Source organism: Ursus maritimus, unplaced genomic scaffold (assembly GCF_017311325.1).
Source record: "Ursus maritimus isolate PB19 unplaced genomic scaffold, ASM1731132v1 scaffold_1, whole genome shotgun sequence".
Classification (NCBI taxonomy): domain Eukaryota; kingdom Metazoa; phylum Chordata; class Mammalia; order Carnivora; family Ursidae; genus Ursus; species Ursus maritimus.
In genome coordinates this window covers 11,069,513-11,094,154 of record NW_024423343.1, presented here as the reverse complement: position 1 = coordinate 11,094,154, position 24,642 = coordinate 11,069,513, and the positions used below count along the sequence as shown (strand labels likewise).

The 24,642-nt window shown below is 41.6% G+C and overlaps 1 protein-coding gene across 1 annotated transcript in view; it reads left to right on the top strand.

The window, feature by feature from the left end:
* The first annotated feature begins 137 nt into the window (after positions 1 to 137).
* DAW1 (dynein assembly factor with WD repeats 1) overlaps positions 138 to 24,642 on the top strand; it is a 37,579-nt gene continuing 13,074 nt past the window's right edge. The window contains exons 1-7 of the mRNA XM_040636428.1: positions 138 to 177; positions 7,637 to 7,709; positions 11,234 to 11,378; positions 12,751 to 12,809; positions 15,343 to 15,465; positions 19,054 to 19,153; positions 23,017 to 23,124. Coding sequence (XP_040492362.1) covers positions 138 to 177; positions 7,637 to 7,709; positions 11,234 to 11,378; positions 12,751 to 12,809; positions 15,343 to 15,465; positions 19,054 to 19,153; positions 23,017 to 23,124 — 648 coding nt within the window. The remainder of the gene's footprint in view (positions 178 to 7,636; positions 7,710 to 11,233; positions 11,379 to 12,750; positions 12,810 to 15,342; positions 15,466 to 19,053; positions 19,154 to 23,016; positions 23,125 to 24,642) is intronic.

The window sequence follows — 24,642 nt, the reverse complement described above, 5'->3', positions numbered from 1 at the left end:
GCCGCAGACCGCCCCTGCCAAGCCTGCACGCCCGGCTCCGCGCCGTGGAAGCCCGCGCATGCGCGCCGAAGCCCCACTGCTGTTTGGCCGTTTCCATGGCTACGAAGAGCGTTGACCAGGGGTCTGGGAAGGAGAAAATGAAGCTCAAGAGCCTCCTGCTCCGGTATTACCCGCCAGGTACCGGCCGGGCCTCGTCCGTCCTGCCGTGGGGTTCTTGGCTCTGGTCCTGGGAGGCTCCGGGACGGAGGAGGGTACGGGGACTCGAGGTGCGGAGTGGGCGGGGCGGGGGGGGGGTCCCCTAGTGGGTGATCCAGTGGGGGGCAGGAAGCTGGGTGCTTCCCAACATGGGCCCTCGCTCCTTTGGTTGCTGGACACTGTTGCTCGAAACATTCAAAGTGATTTTTTTTTAGGAATTCTTTAAACGTTGAAGTTGCTGAGTTATAATGCTTTTCTGACTAGTTAGGGATGTGGCAGATGGGAAGGGAGAGGTGGTGATTGGTGATGTCCCAAGAGATTGGTTTCCGGAAGGACAAGGACCACACTGCTTTTTATTTTAAACATAACAGAATGATAACGTCAAGATGTGTTGAGTATGAAAAGGAAAATGCATATGCAACAAAGCATATTAATTGAGTGTCCGCATTCCAGACCACGCATATCAGTTGACCCACCCTTTATTGAGGGCCTGCCACCAGGCGCTCTGTGCCCCGGGCTCTAAGCTTGAAGGTCACAGTCCTTGATTCCAATGAGTTCAGGAATTTCAAAATAGGCCCACAGAACGCTGCGGTTTTAGAGTGGGGTAAACTTGTCTAGTTGTCTCGTTTCATAGGTGAGGACGTGGTCCCCTTTGAAGAATGAGTGAAGCCCACTGGTCGCCCAGCTCATTAGGTACAGAAATAAGGACGGAACTCTTGGTTCCAATTTAGAACTCACTTTAAAAATAAGAAGAACAGGGGCGCCTGGGTGGCTCAGTCGGTTAAGTGTCTGCCTTGGGCTCAGGTCGTGATCCCAGGGTCCTGGGATGGAGCCCCACCTGGGGCTCCCTGCTCAGCGAGGAGCCTGCTTCTATCTCTCCCTCTGCCTGCTGCTCCCCCTGCTTGTGCTCTCTCTGTCTCTCAAGTAAATAAATTTTAAAAATCTTCAAGAAAAATAAATAAAAATAAGAAGAATATAAAATATAAAAGTCTGCACAACTTGCCACAAAGCAGTAGATGACCAAGTATCCTTGCAGGATGAGAAGTCTGGGCCTCCCTGCAAGGGAAGGCCTGGCAGCAACTCTCATCAATGTGAAGTTAACATTTGTAGTAAAATTATAACGCATTTCCTCCCTCTTAGAATTACAGTTAAAATAGCATGAAAGGCTCTAGATGTGAGAGGTAGCACATAGAAAATTGTAAATAGCTTGTTCTCTCGAAGCATTCACAACTTTACTTTGGCTGTGCTTGGTGTAGGTTGGTGCTGGTTCCCATAAATAGACTGATACGTGAATGACTGGCTTTCATTCATCCCTTTGCTGTGCAGTGTAGGTTAGGAAGATGAGCTCTGGGATCATAATAACTGGCTCTCACTGTATACACATTTTGTTTCAATCCATCACGGCGTTTCAATCATCAAGTCACATGGTGATATTAACCCCCATCTTGCCCATCTACTGACCCTTTGAAGCTACTCTCCCATTCAGAGCAAACCTCCTTGGAAGAACAGTGTCCCCATTTCTCTTCTCTCTTCTGTCTTGGACTCACTCCTGTTTTCACCCTCATGGCTCCACTGAAACTGCACTCTTCAAGATCCTCAATGACCTTCAACATCACTCAATCCACTGGCTGCCTCTCTAGCCTTCCTCTCCTGACCTGACAGCAGCGTTTGATGGATTTCACTGCTCTGTCCTTTGGCTCCCAGGATGCACTGTTTTTTAATCCTGCTTTATGGTCACTCCTTCTTCATCCATCTTGTTGGCTTCTCTTCCTTCTGATCTTCGATATTGGAGTGTCCCAGAGCTCTGTCCTTGGACTTCTCTATCCTCATCGGTTAGGTGATCTCATCCATTCTCCAGGTTTAAAAACCCGAGGGAGTAGCCCCGAGTACCTCATGGCCCGCCTGATTGTTCATTTGGATATGCAATGGGCGTCTCATACGGGGCATCCTATGGTCTCTCGTCTCAGTCAACAGCAGCTCCATTCCTTCACTTGCCCAAGCCCGAACCTTGGACTCATCCTTTTCTCCCATCTTGCATACACCACATTGGGTCCAGTAACAGATCCTGCCAGCTCACAGGATTCAGCAGTTTCACCCCCACAGCAGTGGCTACCATGATTTCTATTGCTGGAGCTTCCACCCTTGTTCCCCTTCTGTGTATTTTCAACATGGCAGCAGGATGACTGCGAGAACGTAAATCTGATCACGTCACTCTTACGCTTGAGCTCTCCAGGGGCTTTTCATTTCACTTAAAACAAAAGGGCCATGATCTCCAAGGCCCTCATCTCCAAGGCCCTACAGGGTGCTTCACCCTGCTTCCCCTCCGGCCACACTGCTGTTCTTGGTTTTGCTTGGATGGGCTGGGCATGCCTCCGCTCAGGGTCTCTGCACTTGCTACTCTTTTCGCCTGGAAGAATCTTCCCTGGACATCTGCATAGCCAGCATTCTCACGTTTTCTGGCTCTGTACTTAAAGGTAAGTAAAGCGAGTAAAGTCAAGCCTCCCTTTCTAGAATTTCTACAATTTCCAACTTCTCCTCAAGATATTTCATAGCATTCTCTGCTGCTTTGTTTTTTCCTAGCACTACCTCAGTTCAACGTACCACAATTTTACTTATTTCGCTTAGTCACCCCCACTTAGAATAAAAGCATCATGAAGTTCTGGACTTGGTCTATTTTGTTTACTACCCTGTCTTTAGCACTTAGAGTAGACAGACTGGTCAATAAGGAGGCACTCAGATATTTGTGGAATAAATGAATGAGTTTAATGAGATGATGTGTGTTAAGTAGAATGCCCAGAGCTCCTCCTGAAATTGGAATAGGTCAGACAGATGATCTGTAAGATTTGCTCCAGCTCTGAAAGCCCAGGGTTCCAGCGGCAACCTCTCGTTCCATAAGGCTTTAGACTTAACACTTGCCTTAATGTTTATCTTATAATGAAGTCATATCACTTAGCATGTTAGACGCTTAATTTCTGAATTCCAGTCTTTGGTGAGCCATACATTATATGGAAGTTTCCAAGGTACCACTTAATAGCAGGTGGGTGTCAAAATAACATTATCAAGTAGGAAAAAAATCACTCATCACTGAATCATTCTTGTGTTGCCTTTATCCCTTCTGAAGTTTTGTTTAATCTCTTAATCCCCAGATTTCAGTCCTCCTCCTTTCTTTTGAGTAGCATATAGGTAAGGAGCATTCCACTGTTGGCATCCATGGAATTGTCCCTCTCCCTCCTAAAGGTACATGGCAGTAATATGGTCAATCAACCATGGACATTCTCTTTTTATCTCATTCATTAATTCATAAGCTCTTCGCTTCGTGCAGAGTGGGTGTTGCATACATGCTTTTCAACTGACTCAGGCATGACAGTCTTTGTCTTTTACTTCTCATGTGTAGCCTCTAGGTTTTTGGGCCATGAGAAGGAGTGAAATAAACATTAATTAGACTAGTTAATATTTTGAGCACTTTAAAGGTCTCTGTTGGTTGAATGTGATCAGAGTAAGGAACACTCACATCTTTTGAAGCTTAGCCTTATAGTACATTGCAGAATTTGGGGTGGGGGGGGAAGCAACTTCTTACTTAAGTGTTTTTGGGAATCATACCTACTGCACAAAAATTCACAACCGGGGCAGATGGAGAACATTAAGATACTGTGGGAAAGAGTCAGTGAAGAACAGCATGTGCTCCTGGGAGCCTCGTTGTCTATTTTCTGCTTCTGGTCTTCCGTGTGCATGACCCCGCCTCTGCCTCATACTGCAGCTCGGTGCTCATGGGAAGGGGGAGCATTGGACCTTGATGTTTGTAACAATGGAACAGTCCAACGCACAGGTTTCAGATTTTGTACTTTGTTTTCTAGATCCATTTGTATAGTAACCCAACTAATTTTTGGTAGTCATCTTAAAGACTTCTAACGTTTTTTGTTTTATAAGAAACAAGGTAGTTATGAAAAAAGAGCGCAGAATTTGGTGAATTCACTTAAGTTATTTAGTGCATTTCCTTGGGATATTAGATTATGATATGTGGGCTGTCAAGTGCTAATTCTTTCCCACCTTCCTCTGAGTTACAGATTAGGATGATATAATTTACTCATTGTTTACACATCATTTATTTACTCAACTATTTATCGAATGCCTATTTTCTTCAGGAATAAATAGTACGTATTGCGTATTCTTTTATATAATGCAAAATACGTAAAATTATAGGACAGGAAAGAAGCAGTCCTTAATGATGGCGATACCTTAAGCTGATAGAAACTTTGTATGTCATTTGAGTGTTTGAATAACCTTATGGGGATCTTGGTCTTGATCTTTGGGAGTTTACATGTTAATAATGTTAATCTCTATCATTTTTCTTCCTTTGCCTCCACCTTCTACTTTTTCTCTTACTTTTTTCTATCATAAAAGTAATATTTACTTTTTTAAAAATTCTGAAAAATACATAAAAGGACAGCTAAGATCATGCTCAACCCACTGAAGGTGTGATGGCTCCTGGAAAGGAGCCACCTGCATGTCTGCCAACACTGAGGATGCCTATTTCCTCAACCTTGCTAATATTTAATATTATCAGTCTCTGCCATCTTTGCTATTCTGATGAGTCAAAATTATATCCTTGTTGTGTTTTGTTTTTCTTTTTTCTTTTTTTTTTAAAGATTTTATTTATTTATTAGACAGAGATAGAGACAGCCAGCGAGAGAGGGAACACAAGCAGGGGGAGTGGGAGAGGAAGAAGCAGGCTCATAGCAGAGGAGCCTGATGTGGGGCTCGATTCCACAACGCGGGGATCACGCCCTGAGCCGAAGGCAGACACTTAACCGCTGTGCCACCCAGGCGCCCCGTGTTTTGTTTTTCTTTTAGTGGAGTTCGGAACATTTTATTTTGGTCTGTTTATTGACCATTGTCCCTCTCTGTTTGTAAATTGACTATTCCTGCCTTTTGTCCATTTTCTTTTTGAAAATCATTTTTAGACTTCTTTATATTAAGTTCTTTGAGCTTTGTACTTACAGTTGAACTTTTTTTTTTTTGCTGATTATCATTTGTCTTTAAGTCTGTGCTAACTTCTCCTTTTTAGAAGCTTCAAATTTATTTCAGACAAATGCATCAATTTTTGTTTTTAGGCGTTGAGTTTCACAACATGTACTTACACTAAGATGTAAATATGTTCTATTATTTTGACCATTTTATATTTTAATATTAAAATCTCTAATCAACCTAGAATATATTTTTGTATATTGTGTGGTAGAAATCCAATATTATGAATTTTTCCAAAATCCAACTGATTATTACATCATTATTTATTGGATAATTTATTTTTCCCCATTAATTTAAAATACTACTGTCAGTTTATTTTTATTTTTATTTTATTTAATTAATTTATTTTTAAAAGATTTTATTTATTCATTTGACAGAGATAGAGACAGCCAGCGAGAGAGGGAACACAAGCAGGGGGAGTGGGAGAGGAAGAAGCAGGCTTCCAGTAGAGGAGCCTGATGTGGGGCTCGATCCCAGAACGCTGGGATCACGCCCTGAGCCGAAGGTAGACGCTCAACGACTGAGCCACCCAGGTGCCCCTACTGTCAGTTTATTTTTAAAACTTAAGTCACATTTTATTGCTTTACAGTTTGTTATAATATATGGTGAATTTTCAAATTCCAAAAAATAAACTAACTATAATAACTTCAATTCATAGATTGATTTGACATGTTTATAATATTACATTTTCTCATCTAGAAATGTGTGTCTCCATTACCACAATTTTCTTTTTCGTCCCATAGTACAGCTAGGCCTTGCACATTTCTTGTTAATTTTATATTTAGGTGTTCAATGCAATCATAGAAGTGATCTTTCCTTTACTTGAATCTTCCCTTGTCAATGTATTTAATTCTTATCTACTTCTGATCATAGCTTTTTGTATTCTATTTACTTTTTCTAAGCCCTCTTAAATCCTTTCTAGAACATGTGGCATCTAAATAGGTTTTTAAAAAGATTTTTACATATTTTATTGAAAAGGTTAATGTGGAACAAGAAGCCAATTTGTACTCTAAGGGAATAACAGTACTTACAGTGGTTGGCTCTCCACGGATCCTTGCTTTTTTTTCTTTGTAAGTTTTCTTTTTAGACTAGAGTGTGGTTTAAAGTCTTTGATATGAAAGGATCACTTCTTGGGGAAAAGAACCAAAATAAAACTATACCGAACTAGCCTTTTAGTTACAGTTATTTGCCTGCTGTGTCCTGGTGTCCTGGTGATTAAAAGTGGATGGAATGATTTTTTGGTTCTAAAACGTTACACTTTGTTACCTAACGGCTGCTTGGGTTTACCTACTTAGGTTGTGCCAAGGCCGTGTCACACGACATGACTGGGTTGAGATGAATTCCTCCCGAGATTGTAGCTGTGCAGTTGAATGAGTGGTGATGTCTGACACTGGGAAACAAGCTCTGTAGGAGAAGCAGGATCAAGGGGAAGATCCTGGACTTGTTTGAGGTATAGGCGAGATATCCACATGCCTGGAACTCAGTGGTCTATCATTTTTCTTCCTTTGTCTCCATCTTCTCAGTATGCCTGCTCTGGTGAGTGACCTTCTGGGGGAGGGGCATGTACGGAACATGACTCTAGGCCTGGTGACACCACTGGCTGAAAGGCAGGAAGACACTGCTTCGGTGCCTGGTTGTGAAGTGGGGTCCGCGATATCCCAGGACTTCACTGCTGCCCCTTTTGCAGGTGGATGAGGCTGCCCACAATAACTTGGGTGTGGAATGGTGTCTGAGTGATCCTGGGACTTCCCTGTGGCTGCTGTGGACAGATTAGATGGCCCCTGGGGGCCTTAGCTGAGGGTGCTGAAGAGGTCTGCGGCTGCTGCAAGCAGATCAGAGTACTGCTGGGGCCCAGTTTTGCGGGGGACTGGGACAGCCCACGGCTTCCTTCCACTGGGGAATCAGACTGCCTAAGGAGCCCCAGTTGTGGAGCAGGGCTTAGGGTTCCATTAGTTCTTTGTCTGACTTTCCTTTGTCTGGTCCTTTGGCCACAGAGAGCAAGCTTTGCTGTTGCTTGGTTTTTGTTGTCTATGCTTTTTGGTGGTTCCAGACTGCAAGTTGCTCTGGTTTCCAGTTTCGGGGTATATGGGAGGTAAAAAGAAAACCCAGGGAACTCAATACACTGTCATTGCTCAAGTCCTGAGGCCTCTAGTCAGTCTACCCTCTACCCAACCTTCAATTATTTTAGCCTTGCTTGTTGAATAACTTCAAGGGTATGTAGCTGTATTTAGAGGAAGGACTAGGGGAAAGTGAATTCACACAATCTTGTTTTAGAATCAGACACCACTGCCTACGTTTTATGCCGAGAAATTAAAAAAAATTAAGAAACAGAAATAAAAAAATTATGGCAAAGTGGATTAGCTTTTGACATTGGTTATCATCCTAAGTGTTTTATAACGTTTGCTTATTTTTATAGGAATTATGTTGGAATATGAAAAGAGTGGAGAATTGAAGACCAAATCGATAGATTTGCTCAACCTCAGTTCCAGGTAAAATTAGCTGCGCAATGCAACCTGGGTTTCATACCCGGATTTTTTACTGGAAAACGCTGACACAAGGTGACGTGTGGATGAGCTGCATGAACTCAGACGATACGTTGCTAGAACAACGTTCTGTGCTGTCTTATCTCCTGCTTGCTTCAGTGAGTTCCGCTTAAGCGTCTTGCTGGGTGAGGAGGAGATGGGAAAAGGATCATCAGTCTGCCCTTTTTTCGTCCTAAATAGACCTGTTGTTGTTTTTAATCTTTTACTTTAGAATAGTTCTAGAAAGTTGTGAAGAAGGAGTTCCCCATGCTCCATGCCCTGCATCCCCTATTATTAACATCATAGATTAGTGTGGTACATTGGTCCTAAGTAATGAACCAGTACTGAAACGTTCTTACTAACGAAAGACCGTATCTTATTAATTTTCCTTGTTTTTTGCCTATTATCTTTTCCTCTTCCAAGATCCCACATTACAGTTCATTGTCAAGTCTCCTCCGTCTCCTTGTGGCGAAGACGGGCTCTCAGACTTCTACTTTTTGATGACCTTCACATTTTTGAGGAATGCTGGTTATTGGAGTTTTAAGAATTCTACTGAGCCTGTTACTTTCCTGGCAGATAAACACCTCATGGGGCTGACTGCATTCCATCCTCCTCATTAATTGTCACGGGGCAGAGTTAGGAAATCCTCTTGTGAGATCGTACTGCCCAGAATTCATTCCCTTTAGGAAATCCTATGCAAAACTGAAAAAAATAAAATTAAATTAAATAAAGAAACCCTAGGCAAAGCTCCACTTCCAGAGACAGAATCAGATTAGTCTGCAGAAGCCCATTTTCAGATAAGGTAAAGGTATTTTGAGTGGAAGAAAGTTTTAAAATTGAACAAAAATACTACAATATGTGTTTCAGGGCTGTTGACCCAACAAAATAAGTGACTTTCCATTGTGACTGTCCTTCTCCTTTGTCGTGATTAGGGGGAAGGGGAGCAGAGACTGACAGCAAAGGGACCTCTCACATAACCACAGTTAAACAGTAGACGAGCCACTCTCGAGTTTTAGAATGAGTCTCAACAGCCTCCTGGCTCGTCAGAGCTGCAGCCACTCGAGAGGTCTGGAGCTTGTCTGAGGGTGAGGACAGAGTGTGGCTCGGATGGTGGTGGTTAAGGTTGAATCCTCTTCTTGTTGCAAGTGACCACACAGAGAAGGTACTCAGTTGGGGCACCTGGGTGGCTCAGTTGATTGAGCGACTGCCTTCAGCTCAGGTCGTGATCCTGGGACGTCCTGTGTGGGGCTCCCTGCTCAGCGGGGAGTCTGCTTCTCCCTCTCACTCTCCTCCCCCCCATGCTCTCTCTCTCTCAAATAAATAAAATCTTTTAAAAAAAGAAGGTACTCAATTGTTTATTTTTTAATCAAAGAATAAACAATGGTAAAGAAAGTGGCATTGGATTTCATCTACAAGTCATTGTATTATTTATTTTCAGTGAAGACGAGGTCTAGGATCAAGTCAGCGTTGTCAGTTGTTTTTGTAACTGGCACGTATTACTGAAGATGCCAGCATGGAGAAAGTTCCTTTGTTAGACGTTCATGTGTCGAGTCCGTAATGATGTTTTTCGCACCTTCGACACGCAGAGCTCTCGGTTAGAGTCGATGAGAGGCTACAGAAAATCTTAACCCCCACCTCAGAGAATGTGTTGTCTAGTTTGAGAAATGACTTATACCAGACAGAACATCGTATGAGTGGCACAGATGAATGTTTATATGAGAGAATATCTTCCAGCTAGAGATGCAGAAAAACACAGATTTAATATTTTAAAAAGTGTGGATCCTTAAGATATAGTCATACTATGTAGTTTATAAATGTCAAGTAAAAAAAAAATAACGCATGGATCTTACTTTTGTTTGTGCACAAGAATCTGGAAAAATTCTGCACATAGAAACATTTGCATGATATGGGACATACTGGAGTTACCGTATCGGAAAAGAGCAATTAGAATACCACAGGGCTGGGACGTACAGATTAAATAGCTGGTGGATTTAGATCTTGCTGGGCAATCTGTTTTGATTTATAACAATGGTTGGAAACCTTTCCAAGAGGCATTATCATCTTTTTAAGTCTTAGGAAACTGTAAGTCCTTCTACAACTGACGCTCTTGGAATTTATCAAAGTCATCATTCCAAACTGTCTCTGGTTCATTTCTGTTCTAAATATCCATTCCTATTCCAATAGATCGTATTTCTTGAGAGCTGGGACTGTATCTCTCACCCTCCTGGTGCCTAAGCAACAATAAGGTAAATGTTAGTGGGACGCGGAGTCTTCTAGCTCAGTGCTTCCCCCAGCCTGGGGCTCAGGAACTGTTTATTTCTGAAGAGGAGAGGCTTGCTTATCAGAGTGTGCATTTCTGGGAAGCAGCTGTTCAGACAGAGAGAGGAGAGGTAGGTGGGTGACAGGTTATTGAGAAGTGACATCTGTGACAGGGCGCAAAGCAGAGTCCGGCATGAGGAGCTATTGACCATGAAGATGCAGATGCGACAAGCCTCTGCCGGGCCACAGGGGAGCTCCCGATAGAGCTCCTGGCGAGAGTCCGTCTCGGGGCTGGAATGGCCAGGCCCTTGCATTGTGCACCTGTTCAGCCCCGGGCTGAGGGCTGCTGGAGGAGGACGTGCCCCGCGCTCCGGTGCTGAGGTGGGTCCTGAAGGAGCTGCTGCTGGAGGCTGTCGGCTGCCTCGGCAACCCCCTCGCTGCAGGGCCATGAGTCTGTTCCTGAAGGGATGGGACGGGCAGCGCATCCTTGGTACATGTTTGCAACATGGTTTGCGAAATGACCCTATGTTGGCTGCCTTTTAGTTTATAGACGTTATTCTCTGTCTTGAACAGTCATTATTCTGGACTAGCAAAACTGACCAGCATTGCTACAGATTAGTTGAATACTGGGGGAAACCTTGACTCTGTACTTTTCAGAAGAGATTTATTTTTTTAGGAGAAGATGATGTGATCGTCCATATGAAATATTAATCATCATTGTTCTTTGAATGTCCATTTTTGGTTAGGTACTTTCTCTTTCCCTAAAAAATAAAACTTCACCTTTGCAAACTTCAGTTTCTTCATCTCTGAAGTAATTATGATAAAAGCATTAAATCAGTGGGTTGTTACAGGATTAAACAAGAGAGTGTATGTAAGATAAAAAGTATAGTGGTACCGGGAACGTTCTGTATATGTTCATGAAAGAGATGAAAGAGGAAGAAAATAAAAGAGCTCACGTTCAGAACCAGTATGCACTTGGCCTTCTCAGGGGAGCAAATCTGAATCCTTGCACATCTTCCATGGGAGAAGTCTTGGTTCATGACGAGGCATTCTGAAGAAAATGAGCCACGGTCTCAATTTCTTTATTGATTTGTATTTTCTTAGTAAAGCTGATGGTGTTTTGACATTTTACAAATGTGCTTCATAATGCAATGCAAGTCTTCATGCAATGCGTCTGTATGCAAATTTCGACATAGAAAAAAGTAACTTTTTTGTGTGTGTATGAATTTCAGCACCGATGTCAGTGCCTTGGTGGAAGAGATACAGAAAGCAGAGCCTCTAATCACAGCTTCACGATCAGACCAAGTAAAGCTTTTAATACAGAGATTACAAGATAAACTCAGACAGCACAGCAACCACAAATTTTATCTTTTTAAGGTAATGTGTGTGTGTGTGTGTGGTTTTTTTTTTAAACTAACTAGAAGAACTTCAGTGAGATACTTGGTATCCTATCAATCTGAGACAAAATACAGATGATATTTTCTCCTTCCCTCTTTCCCGCATATATTTGCAGAGACTAAGTCTCAGCAAGTGTTTGTTTATTGACTGACTGTGAAATTCAAACATTCATTTCTTGAGAAGTTAAAGAATGATTTGTAGTAAGTTTGGCTCTTCTTCACAATGTTAAATTTAAGGGATGACCATTAAGGTAGTCTCAATTTATTGAAAAATTATTTTTTTCAGTTGGAGTAATATTAAGAAGTTGTATTTCACAGTATATCGATACTTAATATTTTCTGCTTCCAGGTGAACTAAATTATATTTCAGCAAATTATTTATTGATATGACTTCTGTAATAATTTTAATGCAGTGTAAATACACCTATTTTTCTGTATAGTTTTTGCTGATTAAAGTAAAAGTATAACAAATATAGTCACTTATTCAGAAACAGTTTTTGTTAATTATTTAACCATATTTAATAGTTTAGTCTTGTTTCATAGTACACTGGTTTTCTTCTAATGATTTAAATAAAATTATAAGAAAAGGTAATAATTATTTATATACTTGACATATTCTATTTGATACAAAATATTCGATCTTTTGTAGTCATTCCTTCAATGTATTATTCAAAGATGAAGAAATTTTCTTGTAATATCTCTTTTTTTCCAGAAGGTGGCACTATTTAACTTAAAATATGAGCTCCATAATTCCCATGACCTTGTAATTTATCCTCCAAAGGGAGTATTTTTGATAGTGAAAGGGGACACTATTAATAATTATACTCCCACAGTAGACATAACAGGGACTGCCCCAGCTTAGCCAATCACTCTATCTATAAACAGACTATCCAGTTTACGTATGTTCATTTGATAAATATTAAGCATCCACTATGTGCTTGACAATGTAGGAATTGCAAGATAAATAAAATAAGACATATTCTGACTCTACAGGAGCTCTAGGATACTATTCATGCATATGTACAAAACCATGTGCAGTATTTAAAAGAAAATATTATAAATTAGTGTTATTTGATATCTTATTTAATAGCAGTAATTTATCTTAAAAGCAAATTCATGGAAAACACAGATCCATTTATGTTTTTGCAATTATTTGTAACTATCAAATGTATTATTGGTCTTAATGGTTGAAGGCACAATGTATTTTTTTCTCATTTGTTCAGATAGTGACTATTGTCCATTTATTTATAATTAAGACACACTTGAATGTCTTCATTAGTTTGAAGTTAAAATTAATGAGTTAAACTTAATTTTTTTCAGTTTAAAACAAATTGTGTTTTCTTTCATTGAAGGTTCTCAGAGCACATATACTGCCATTGACTAATGTTGCACTTAATAAATCGGGCTCTTGGTAAGATTCTCAAATTTATTTATTTAAAATTTAAAATTTTAATTTATTTAAAGATTTTATTTATTTATTTGAGAGAGCGAGAGAGAGAGAGAGAGCATGAGCAGGGCAGGGGTGGGGAGGGGCAGAAGGAGAGGGAGAAGCAGACTCTCCCTGGAAAGGGGAGCTGGGTGCAGGGACCAGTCCCAGGACTCCGGGACCATGACCTGAGCTGAAGGCAGGCACTTAACCGACTAAACCACCTGGGGTGCCTCTAAAATTTTAAAAATTTTAAATGAAAGAAATTTATTAGAAAATTTATTTGACTTTATTTTTTATAGTGGTTTTAGGTTTATAGCAAAATTGAGCAGAAGGTACAGAGATTTGCCATGTACACCTGGCCTCCCCCCCAACACTGTCAGATTCCCTCTTTGTCTTCTTCCCCCAAAGAGTTGTGCATTTCTTAAAGTTGATGGCCCTACATTGACAAACACATCATTGTCACTCAAAGTTCATAGCTTACATTAGGGGTTACTCTTGCTTCCATACAATCTAGGGGTTGATGAATGTGTAATGACCGGGATCCGCCATTAAGGTATCACACAGAGCAGTTTCTCTGACCTGAGAATCCTCTGCGCTCCGCCTCTTTATCTCTCTATTTCCATTTCTATTCTTTATTTCTAATTTTTAACAATGGAGTAAAAATTCCTTTTTTTAAATTAAACTTGTATATATTTAAGGTGACATGATTTGACATACGTATACACCGTGAAGTAATTGTTACCATTGACTAATTAACATATTATCTCCTCACAGTTACCACTTTTTTGTGTGAAGAAAGCACTTGAAATGTATTCTTTCAGCATATTTCCAGTATTTAGTTCGGTATTATTAACTACAGTCATCATGCCTGCACATCGCATCTCTAGACTTACTCATCCCACATAACTGCAACGTTATACTCTTTGACCAACGTCTCTCCATTTCTCCCCCTGCCCCTGGTGACTACCGTTCTACTCTCTGCTTCTATGAATTTGACTTTTTTTTTTTTAGATTCCACATACAAGTGAGATCAGACAATATTTGTCTTTCTGTGTCTGGCTTATTTCACTTAGCGTAGTCTCCTCCAAGTTCATCCACGTTGTTGCAAATGGCAGCATTTTCTTCTTTCTCACGGGTGACTAATATTCCATTCATTCCTTGATGGACATGTATGTTGTTTCCATATCTTGGCTGCTGTGATCAGTGCTCCAAAGAACACGGGAGTGCAGAGAGCTCTGTGAGATTCTGATTTCGTTTTTTGGATATGTACCCAGAAGTGAGATTGCTGGATCATATGGTAGTTCTATTTTTAAATTTTTTTTGGAACCACCATCCTGTTTTCCATCACGACTGTGCCAGTTTACATCCCTGAGGAAGCTCAGAGGAAATGCCAAGAGAAGAGAAGAATCAAAGATACACTGCCTTGTCAACGCTTTCATTTATTTGAGTTTTGATTTCAGGATTTGTGTTCAACTTTTATCATTACCACTTGACATAGAGACTGGCTATCTAATTTTGTGCATTTTTTTTCTGTGTTGAGGAAGTATCTTTCCGAATGGAATATTTAAGGAATAACTAAGATACTATTATTTTTCTTTAAAATTTAAGAGGCCAACATACTAATTATTCCTGTAGTAGGATAGTCACGTAAGAGGATTGTGAATCTTAAGCAAATGTTCCACTTACTAGTGTGCCAGTCATGTTCCAGGTCCTGGGGACGATGGGGATAAACCAGATGGGCGGAAGAACTAGCATGTATTAAAAGGAAAAACAAAAACGAGTTCTTCAGAGACTAGCAAAGAGGTCAGTGTGGTGGCTCAGGGTGTGCTTTGGGGCAAAGCTGAAGTCCCAGAGACGGCCAGTGCTGCTGGCCTTGTGGGCCATGAGCAGAAGTTTGGATCTTTCTCTAGATTGCTAGGAAGCCATCTAAAGAATGTTAAAAAAAAAATTTACTCCAGTTTCAGTGTGGAAAATAGATCTGTAAGGACCTTGTGTGAGCCAAGACCCATTAGAAGATGGTTTCATTTGTTGAGGCAAGAGATGGAGGCAATGGAGCGTGGTGAGAAGTGGCACCCCAGGGGTGTGTTTTGAGATTGGGCTAGCAGAATTTACTAATAGATTGTGTGTGGGATGTGAGGGAAAGAGAGGAATCAAAGATGGTGTTAAGATTTTATGGTCTGACCAATGGGAAGAATGATGCTGTTTTTCGAGATATGATAGAGTTTCAGCAAATATTACTGATCAATGCTTTAATTATTAATTATTTATATCATAAGAATTATTATTGGCAGTATTACTTTATTTAGTGACTACTTTTTGGGTTAAGGATAAATTGGAAAATTTCTAATCAAAGGATTTAGATATTGTTTCCAATTTAACTGTTTTATATCCACAAATTCCATTGTAAAAAGCAAGATAAATGGGCTTACAGTCTTGCAGGTAAAAAAAAAAAATGAGGTCTTTATTAATGCATTGCTATTGTCACTTTGTGATTCACGTCTATTCCTTGTGTTAGCTTTATCACAGGGAGCTATGATCGGACGTGTAAAGTCTGGGACACCGCATCTGGAGAGGAGCTTCACACCCTGGAAGGTCACAGGAATGTGGTCTATGCCATAGCATTCAACAATCCGTATGGGTACAGAGACATGCACTCATTCGCTTATTCTTTATTAATCCATTAATTTGTTTATTCTTGTCTCCCTCCATTTATTGGGGGAGGAAAGGAAAAAGAGAACTAACATTTGTCAAGTGCCTGATGTGTGCTTTGGAAGCCTTCTAAAAACATTCTCCAATGCTTAAAGGAGTTTTGGGACAGATATTACTGTTCTCATATGAAGTACATAAAGTTCAAGTCCCCTTCCCAGGATCACACAGTACTAAAGAGGAGAGCGAGAGTCCAAGTTCAAGCAGAGCTGAGTCCCTTCACTTGGGAGGGACTGTGGTATACCCACATAATGTGGTTTACCTCATTTAGAAGTTCATTTACAGTCTCGAGCAGGAAAAAAATGTGTATAGTAACATGCTACATAATGGTACGAAGTATAATCTCATTTTTCAACCAACCTGTAGTTAAATGATTCAACAGATTACGTTAGTTCTCTAGCTATCCTTCTGCTCCCTGAATGCTTGTAGCAACTGGGCCACTTCTAGTCCCAGTGGCTGGTTATGCCCAGCATACCACTGGTATGCCCCACTTCTAGTCCCACTGGTTAGGCATAAACCTACCAAGAGTTAGTTGTGGTTGTCCATCAGGCTGATTATATTGGCTGTGCTTTCAACTGTAATTATGGAATTTAATTGAGTATTGCTTAAACTAATGAAATATGAGTATGAAAAAAAGGTGTTGTTTTTTTGTGAAAACATAGATAAGGCAAATCTTCAAAAAAATTACTAGTAAATGAAGTTGTAGATGTGATCAATGTAAAAATTAGAGAAAACATTGAAACATTTAGAAAACCTTTGTATTCAGATGGTTCTGCAAGTATGTTCATGTTCTCATTCCATTTTTAAGAAAAAAATTGGAAGTTGTAGAGGTTGGATATGATTTCTGGAAGACAAAGAATGAGCTCTGGTTAGCCAAAGAAAAGGCCTTGACCTTGCATATTTGAGTAAAAAATTTTAATGTGTGTCTTTTTTCTTGATGGTTCACTTTGACTTTTTCCATTCGCCAAGCTGTTTCAATAAATATAGGTGTTTTGATGACTAGAACAAAACAGCAAATGGTTTCAAAGTTAAGAGGAGAAAGATCCACGTGATTTCTCCTGGTGGAGGCTCACGAAGAAGCGCGGAAGGTAGAAGACAGAGGGAAGGGGGGACGTCCTGGGTGAGGGCACCCTGTCGTTCCGGAGGTTAGGTGGGACTTCGTCTGGATTGCTCAGCGCCCCCGGCTCTCTAGTGGACCTTTCCTGGTGAGAAACAACGTGAGCGAGATCAGAGCCTTCTGTGAGTTCGAACTCCGTTCTGGAGGGCCGAGTTGTGATGAACGCTTTGTGAACAAAGAGGGACTCAATGAAAGTGCTATTTTCGGAGGGCTGCTCCGGCAGAGACAAGGAGCCAGGGGGTTTCGAGTGGGATGAAACAGGAGGCAAGGAGATTAGTTGGAGGCAGAGAAAGTGATAGATTCAGGAGAGGATGAAAGCAGTGTGGGATAGTGGCAGGTGCTATAAAGGGAATTTTTATAGAAATTTGATGCAGTTAGAGTCAAAATTTTATACCATAAATATTAAAAATTCAATATGTAGGTTGCTAATGTCATTACATCTCTTTAAAACGTAACACACTTTTAAAACGCAGTAATTGTGATGGTACAGTCAGACTTAATTGGTACATTAAAATGATTAAATACTCCAATTGCGTTACCGAAAACTTAACTGTGATGTGTGCAGTTTTACATGGTAGACAATGATAATTTTATAATACCTTGTTGCACCAACCTGTGGGAGAGAAAGATTTTATTGAAATTATAAATGATAATGTTTTACTTCTAGCATAATTTCTACTTTAATTGCAATGTTATTTAAAGGACTTTAAAAGTATATTCTTTATAATAGTACATCCTATAAAGTCTACTTAAAAGATATGATACTTTTGCATGCCTATCTGAGAGCAAAGTTTTTTGAGGATAGAGAGGTAAAGAACGAACGCTTCATCTTGTGGCCCTTCTATTGGATTCTACCAAGACCCCCGATGAAGAACTCGTCCAATTACATAGTCTGATGATTTATGTATGGATTAAAGCAGCATTTTCTATGGCATTTTTGGGGCATTGGGTTTTCAGCAGAATGAGTTCAAGGTAGCCACAAAAGAATGAGAGGGAATATGTGTGAGTGAGAGAGAGAAAGAGAGAGAGAAGAGGGAGAAATAGAGAAAAGGCGGGGTGGGGGGCGGGGGAGAGAGATGAACTTCAGCCAGTTTAGTGTTTATGTGTTCTATACATTAGGTCAGGAGTAAGCTTTGATTCAATAAAGTAATTCTAAAAAAATATGTAATCAGTATTATCTTTTATCATGTGGTGGCATATGGATATAAAGAACAGTGTATGATAGAACAGGAATTAATCGAGAAACAGCAGCAACTTGAGACAGTATGTTTGAGGGGCAGGAGGGATGGGAGAGAAGGCATAGATAGCACACAGGGCTCTCGGCATGTCTGAGCAGAGGTTGGCGGACATCAGCAGCTGATGAGGAATGCCTAGACTGGATGGAGAGAGAGCCAGTGTAGACTCTGAGTTGACAACCAGCCTTGAGTGTTGGGAAGCTCTAGGAGGGTGGGTGGGTATTCTCCAGAACAAACTGCCCCTGGAACATGGACAGAAAGGACCCCACTCCCTTTAGTATCAGAGACCACAGAAACACCGTGGGTGGCCTGAGAACAAAGGAGAGATGCAGAGCGTCAGTGTTACTTTGGAGAAAATATAAATTCTGCAGCTGTGCCAAGCACATAGAATTTGCTTTAGGAAATGTATTTTGGGTCTTAAGACCCCTCACGCTTTTGAACAATGAACTTGAACTGTAATTGATGACTTGCTATAAAAGGGGGTCAGTGGTAAAGGAAAAGATTTAGTTCCATGATCAAAGGTTAAACAGGCCAACCTACTCTTACCTATCGAGTGTTGACAGTGACCCTGACCCACAGTATATATGGGAAGCCTCTTGTTTGAAAGGGACTGGTCTTTACCATATTTCCACTCTAGACCTTTCCTCTTGTTCACAGACCTTACAGTTAGAGTAATATTGGCATTATTTTTCCAAGAAGACACTAAGTTCTCAAAACCTTATGTAGCCATATGGTAAATTGGATTTATATCTTTTCATTCCTCTTCTTTTAAATTCAACATTATCCTTGTCAGTAGACCTGCTAATAGAATTTTTCTATGTCCCTGCAACTCATACATTATTCATTTCCATTTGGTAAGAATTTTCTAAACTAAATTTTGTGCCATATTCAATGTGCTAATTTAAAAACTTATTGTAATCCCAGGCATAAATGTATGCTTTTAATGTAAAATATTTAAATTAAACACTAAAACTGATACAATTGAAAAATTAGACCTTAATTTTGTTGTCCACTGAAACAAATGTCAGTTTGCTATTGTTTTAAAAACAAAGTAAAGTCCTGAGTGGTAGACCCAGGCATTAATATCTGTTGTCTTAATTCAGTGTATCATATACTGTGCTTGAATTTGTTTCCAAAGTCCACATTTTTTTTTTTTTTTTAATCTTAGTGACAAAATTGCCACTGGGTCCTTCGATAAGACTTGTAAGCTATGGAGTGTGGAAACGGGAAAATGTTACCATACCTTTAGGGGTCATACAGCAGAAATAGTGAGTATATTTATTTCATTATATTTTTATGTTTTTCTTCTTCCTTCCTTTCTTCCTTTTCTTTCTTTCTTTCTTTCTTTCTTTCTTTCTTTCTTTCTTTCTTTCTTTCTTTCTTTCTCCTTTTCTCTTTCTCTCTTTTTTAAATAGACTTTATTTTTTAGAGCAATTTTAGATTCATAGCAAAACTGAGTGCAAGGTATAGTGATTCCCCATTTACTCCCTGCTCTGCCCCAAGCATGTCCCATTATCAACATCCCCCACCAAACCTGTACATTTGTTGCAATCGATGGACCTACGTCAACACATTATTGTTATTTCTTTTTGGTAGTCCATTATACAAGTAGTGGTTCTAACTTTATGATTAATTTTGTAATTATAACCAGTATTTTTAGTTTGTATGTATTTTATATGGAAGCATTCGTGTAATTTATAAACTGAGTTTTTATATCTTGCAGTTGTCAAAGACCCATATCCTACATTGATTAAGAAGATGTGTAATATGATAAACATTTGAGTATAATATCCACCTTCACTTTTTCTTTTTCAATGACTTACTTTTAAAGGACTGACTTGAAGAGGGTTGATAAAATTCTTAAAATAGCTTTTAAAGTAACTTTTTTATATCATGTGAAATATTTAGGCTGGTCGTTTTCTGGATATCATTAGAACCAAAATTTGCATAAATAGTTTGATACTCTAAATAGCTTTTGCTATTGGGAAGACCTTGCCCTTGGCCAATTCTGTGTTACATTTTATAACAATTAGTGAGATAATTGGCACCCCATGGGACAAATGATAGCTTTTAAAAATAAACAGCCTGCTTATTTTAGGAGTAAAATTTATTTATATTTATCCTTTGGATTCATGTGTATTCATCCAATAAGGGCTCATGCTATGTTTAATATTTTCCAGACACTGGAGGATACTGCAGTGCAAAATTATAACCGACCCATTAAATGGCACTCAATGTGCACAAAAGACAACTTTGTGCTAATATATAAGCCCTTCACATGTATTAGCTTAGTGGCACCTCGTCACAACCCTAAGAGCTAGATCTTTCCCCATTTTACAGTTGAAGACGCCAAGGCAGAGAGTAAGTAACTTGTCCAAAGTCGTATGAAAGACGTTATCCTCACTCTCGTACTCCCTTGGAATTTTGAAAGTTCTCTTTATATATAGTTCCGAGGAAGACTTTGACATTTTTCATAGTCAACAACATCAATCCAATAAATATTTACTAAACATCGACTGTGTGTGAAGCCCTGGCCTGTGTGCTTGGCGTACCAAATAGAATCGCACGTGGTTCTTGTCCTGCAGGGATTCTGTAGCTCAGTGGACGGAATAGAAGCATCAATAACTAAGTCCAGACACGTGTTGTAGCTGTTGTAGCTGTGCTAGCAGTTTGGGAGGGTTAGTGCGGTCATAGAGGGGCGCACCCTGCGGGGTGCGTTGGGTGTTAAGGAAAGGCTGTGCAGAGAGGTAGCACGTTGTCCGGGCAGCGGGAGCTGCACTGGCCAAGGCCCGGGGAGGCGTGCAACAGTGGTGGGTGCTTGCAGACTCAGAGGGCTCCATGTGGCCGGAGCGGCACTTGCCAACCTTCCCCCGTGATGACATGCGCACAATAGGTCAACACACTGGTGGGGGGGAGCTGCCTGCTGCCCGTGGTCAGAGGTGCCGGCCGAGGGTGCCTGGTGCTGCCCCGCTGCCTGGGGTAAAGGCACCATGTCTTGTGCACCTGCACCCGTTCAAAGCCGTATCACACGGTGAGTGTGATTGGAGTGCGGGAGGCTGGCAAAGCCATAGGAGTGATTCATATGCTGTGCTAAGGAATTTGGACTTTTTCCTGTGGATAACTGTTGAGACTTTTTAGGTGGGAGATAGCATGGTCATTTTTACTCTTTGGGAAGATCCTTCTTGTGGCAGCGTGACGTACGATCAGAAGTAGGGGCCAGCTGGTTGTCTCGTTGCAGTCCAAGCAAAGACAACGGAGGCCTGTCATGAGGCAGGTGAAGAGAATGCGAGAGAGGCTGGAGGGGAGGAGGAGGACTGGGTTACCAGGCAGATGTGAGGCGTGAAGGAGAAGAAGGGCGCCAGGGTCATTCCCTGACTTCAAACAATGGCAGGACCATTCGCCAATTCTTTATCTAAAAGGACAAGCAGGTTTGTGATCATATGACTTGGGTGTCTTAGATTGATCCAAGCTCCCTGTGTGATGTCCACACAGAGGCCCTTTGGGGCTGAACTGAGTACAAGGTCGGGGAAGGAGATGTGGGTGTGTGAGTCACTGGCAATGGGGTTTGCCGTGGGAACCACTGAGAATCGCAATTTCTGAAAGGAAGAGGGTCAGCATGGGGAGAAGTGTGATGGCATCTTGAGGAGCTGGAGAAGAGAAGAATCCTCCAAAAGATTAAAAAAAAAAAAAGATGTAGGAGGTAAAAGAAGAAAAGCAGAGCACTGTCAAAACATTAAGAAGGAAGGAAATACAGAGAACAAAGGAGTCAACACTGCAGGCGTCAGGGAGCTTAATGGGGTGACCCACAGAGCCTTCAGATGATTTAACCAGAGTGGTTCCAGGGGAGTTGAAGTAGCGGGGGATGGACAGGCAGTGGTGATGGTACACGATTTTTCCAAGGAATTTGGTTGTGAAAGGAAAAAAAAGGCAGCTAAAAAAAGGGGTACCTAGAGTCAAAGGAGGGTTTATCTTTACGTGGGAAGAGCTCAAGCCTGTTTATAGGCTACTGGGGGACATCCAGTCTAGACGGAGGGAAAAATTAGTGGGCACGTCTCCCCTAGGATTGCAGGGAAGAGGGTGTCTCAGAGGGGTGTAGGGATCCCTCTGCACCTGACAACAAAGGGAAAGGAAGTGAGGGCCAGGTGAGGGAGGTCCCCCCATAGGTGAGTTTTCTCAGGGAAGTAGGAGGAGGCCAGGTTATCTGTGGGGGAGGGATGAGGACACACTGGGGACAAGAGTGGGGGAAGGGAGAAAGTACGGAGCCAGAGGCACCTTCCAGTAGGGACGCAACGGTGCTGAGGGCGCAGCTGAGGACAGAAGGCACGAATGAGAGGCACCTGTAATCTGCCAGGCGGTTTTCTCAAGCTGAGTGATGGCGGAGGGCCACTGAGTGGGTGAAATGCCAGCTTGATACAGTTGTTAGGAGTCTTATGGACGGTGCTGGGGAAAGACAAGGAGTGAAGGTACTGGGATGCTGGCAGGAGTGATGCTTCCGGGGTGTCAGTTGAATGGGGGGGCAGCAAGAGGCAGGGGACTCAATGAGATGGAAGATATCCTGGGGGTGGCTTGGTAAGGAAGAAAGTGGAAGCTTTGGGAAATTGTCCTGAGAGATGGATGTATCCATAGTGAATTTTCTAGAAAAAGTGACCTTGAGGTCCAGGGTGTGGCCACAGGAGTGATTATGAAAGGGAGTGCGGGGTCATGGGTCTGGGCTCCTGGATTGATGGCTCACATGAAGGCCACCGAGGACTTGGAATTGAGACCGTGAGCCAATAGCCAAAGTCGTTGGCAGGTGAGGGGGCAGATTGGAAAGGACTGTGAAATTAACAAGGAAGGTGGGAGCCAGAGAGCGTGAAGCTCTAAGGAGATGGGTTTGCTTGTATTTTTGTTCTCCTGTGGTCTGGAGGTGGCAAGGCGTGCCAGTGCCCCTGCCCACCTGAGAGCAAAGCAGCCTCTTCTTCAAGATTCAACCTGCAGAAAGCAGGCCACCCATACGCCACCCGGCATCTCACGGCGTGTTTTACAGAGAATTAGGCTGAAACTAAGGCGGTTCATCTTGAAGCTTTTCTATACAAAATTCACAATTCAAAACTCTATCTTTCTAAAATCTCTTCCATTTCCTGTAATTCAGGTGTGTTTATCATTCAATCCTCAAAGCACGCTGGTGGCTACTGGGAGCATGGACACAACAGCCAAACTGTGGGACATTCAGAATGGAGAGGAAGTGTTCACTTTAAGGGTACGTGCACCATGTCACCAGCTTCCAGGGTTGTGCATTTTCCTCGGCCATTGCCGAGCATGAGCCTATTACTTGACTTTGTTCTTATTCATATTCTTATTACAAAATGAGCTCTACGTCAGAGGATATTTTTGAGCTATTGGTTTTCAGACTGTAGCGAAAAGTGTTGTCCCATTTGGTTTGCTGGCTATTCCCAAAGACTTTGTGATGCTGGGGAGGCCACATGGGCTTTTTTAATTTTGACTCGCTTCCGTCTGTAAGCCATACCAACAATAGCTTGAAAGCTAGCGCCATCTATCTGGCTTAAAGCTGAATAGGTGGAGGATGGCACTTTCTGGAAGAGGCAGAACTGGAGACACTTGCCAGAAGAGTCCTTAAAACGACAACGGTTCACACCGTCCTCCACTACCGCCTGGTCTCAGAAGCCTCCTGTATTACAAAGACTGAAATGACAAGGGATAAGTGGCAGGAGGAGAAAGGCCAAAGGGCACTGCCCAGAGAGCAAGAGCTGGTGGTGTGTCTCCACGGGGGCCTCTGTCCGTCACCACCACGCGCCCAGCACCTTCCTCCCACCTGTTTCCTTTGCTTCCTCCACCCGAGCCCAAACTACCGTACACAGGGTGATTCTCTGTGCCAATCAGTGGGAACAGTGGGGTGGGAAATCCAATATTTATCCTTTCAAATTATAAATGGATTTCAAATTAGGACCCCCTTTCCTAGGAGAGCTTTTTCCAAGAAAGTTAAAAAATGGGATAGAAAGAGAGAGTAAAAACACTCTTTTTAACCAACACCAAGGGATTTTCTGAATTCAGAGTGCCAACATTAATGTAAGTATATTCTTTTGATCTTTATTCTCATCATCTCTACGGGTCTCTGCCTCTGCCCTACCTCCTCTTTCAGACCGATGCCTAACAGTCTTCGAGAGGATGCCTCTCCTTCGGCACACCTGCAACTGTCTGCACCGGACAACACATTCGTCTTGTGTGTCTAGAATTTTCATGTTCAGCTACATTTAATGTTTGCCATTTGGAATCAACCAGTAATTTGATTTGTAAATGAACTTTTTCACTCTTGAAAAAACTATGTTCATTTGCCAAAATAATTAGGGAAACAAGGGGTATACAGCATGCAGGGTCTGCCGTAGAAAGGGGCAACTTCCTGTTGTCTCAATGTTTGATACATGGGCCCTAGACAGTGACTAAGTGACAGGCCAAGGCCAGATATTTATTAACCTCTTTTATGTTAAATCATCATAAGAGGGGCGCCTGGGTGGCTCGGTCATTTAAGTGACTGCCTTTGGCTCAGGTCATGATTTCAGGGTCTTGGGATCCAGCCCGGTGTGTTGGACTCCCTGCACAGCACGGAGCCTGCTTCTCCCTTTCTCTTTGTCCCTCCCCACCCCGCTCTTGCTTTCTCTCTCTCTCTCTCTCAAATAAATAAAATCTTTAAAAAAATCATCATAAGAATATCCTTTTTTAAGTTATTAACTTTATTTCACAAGCTTACCTATCACCTATT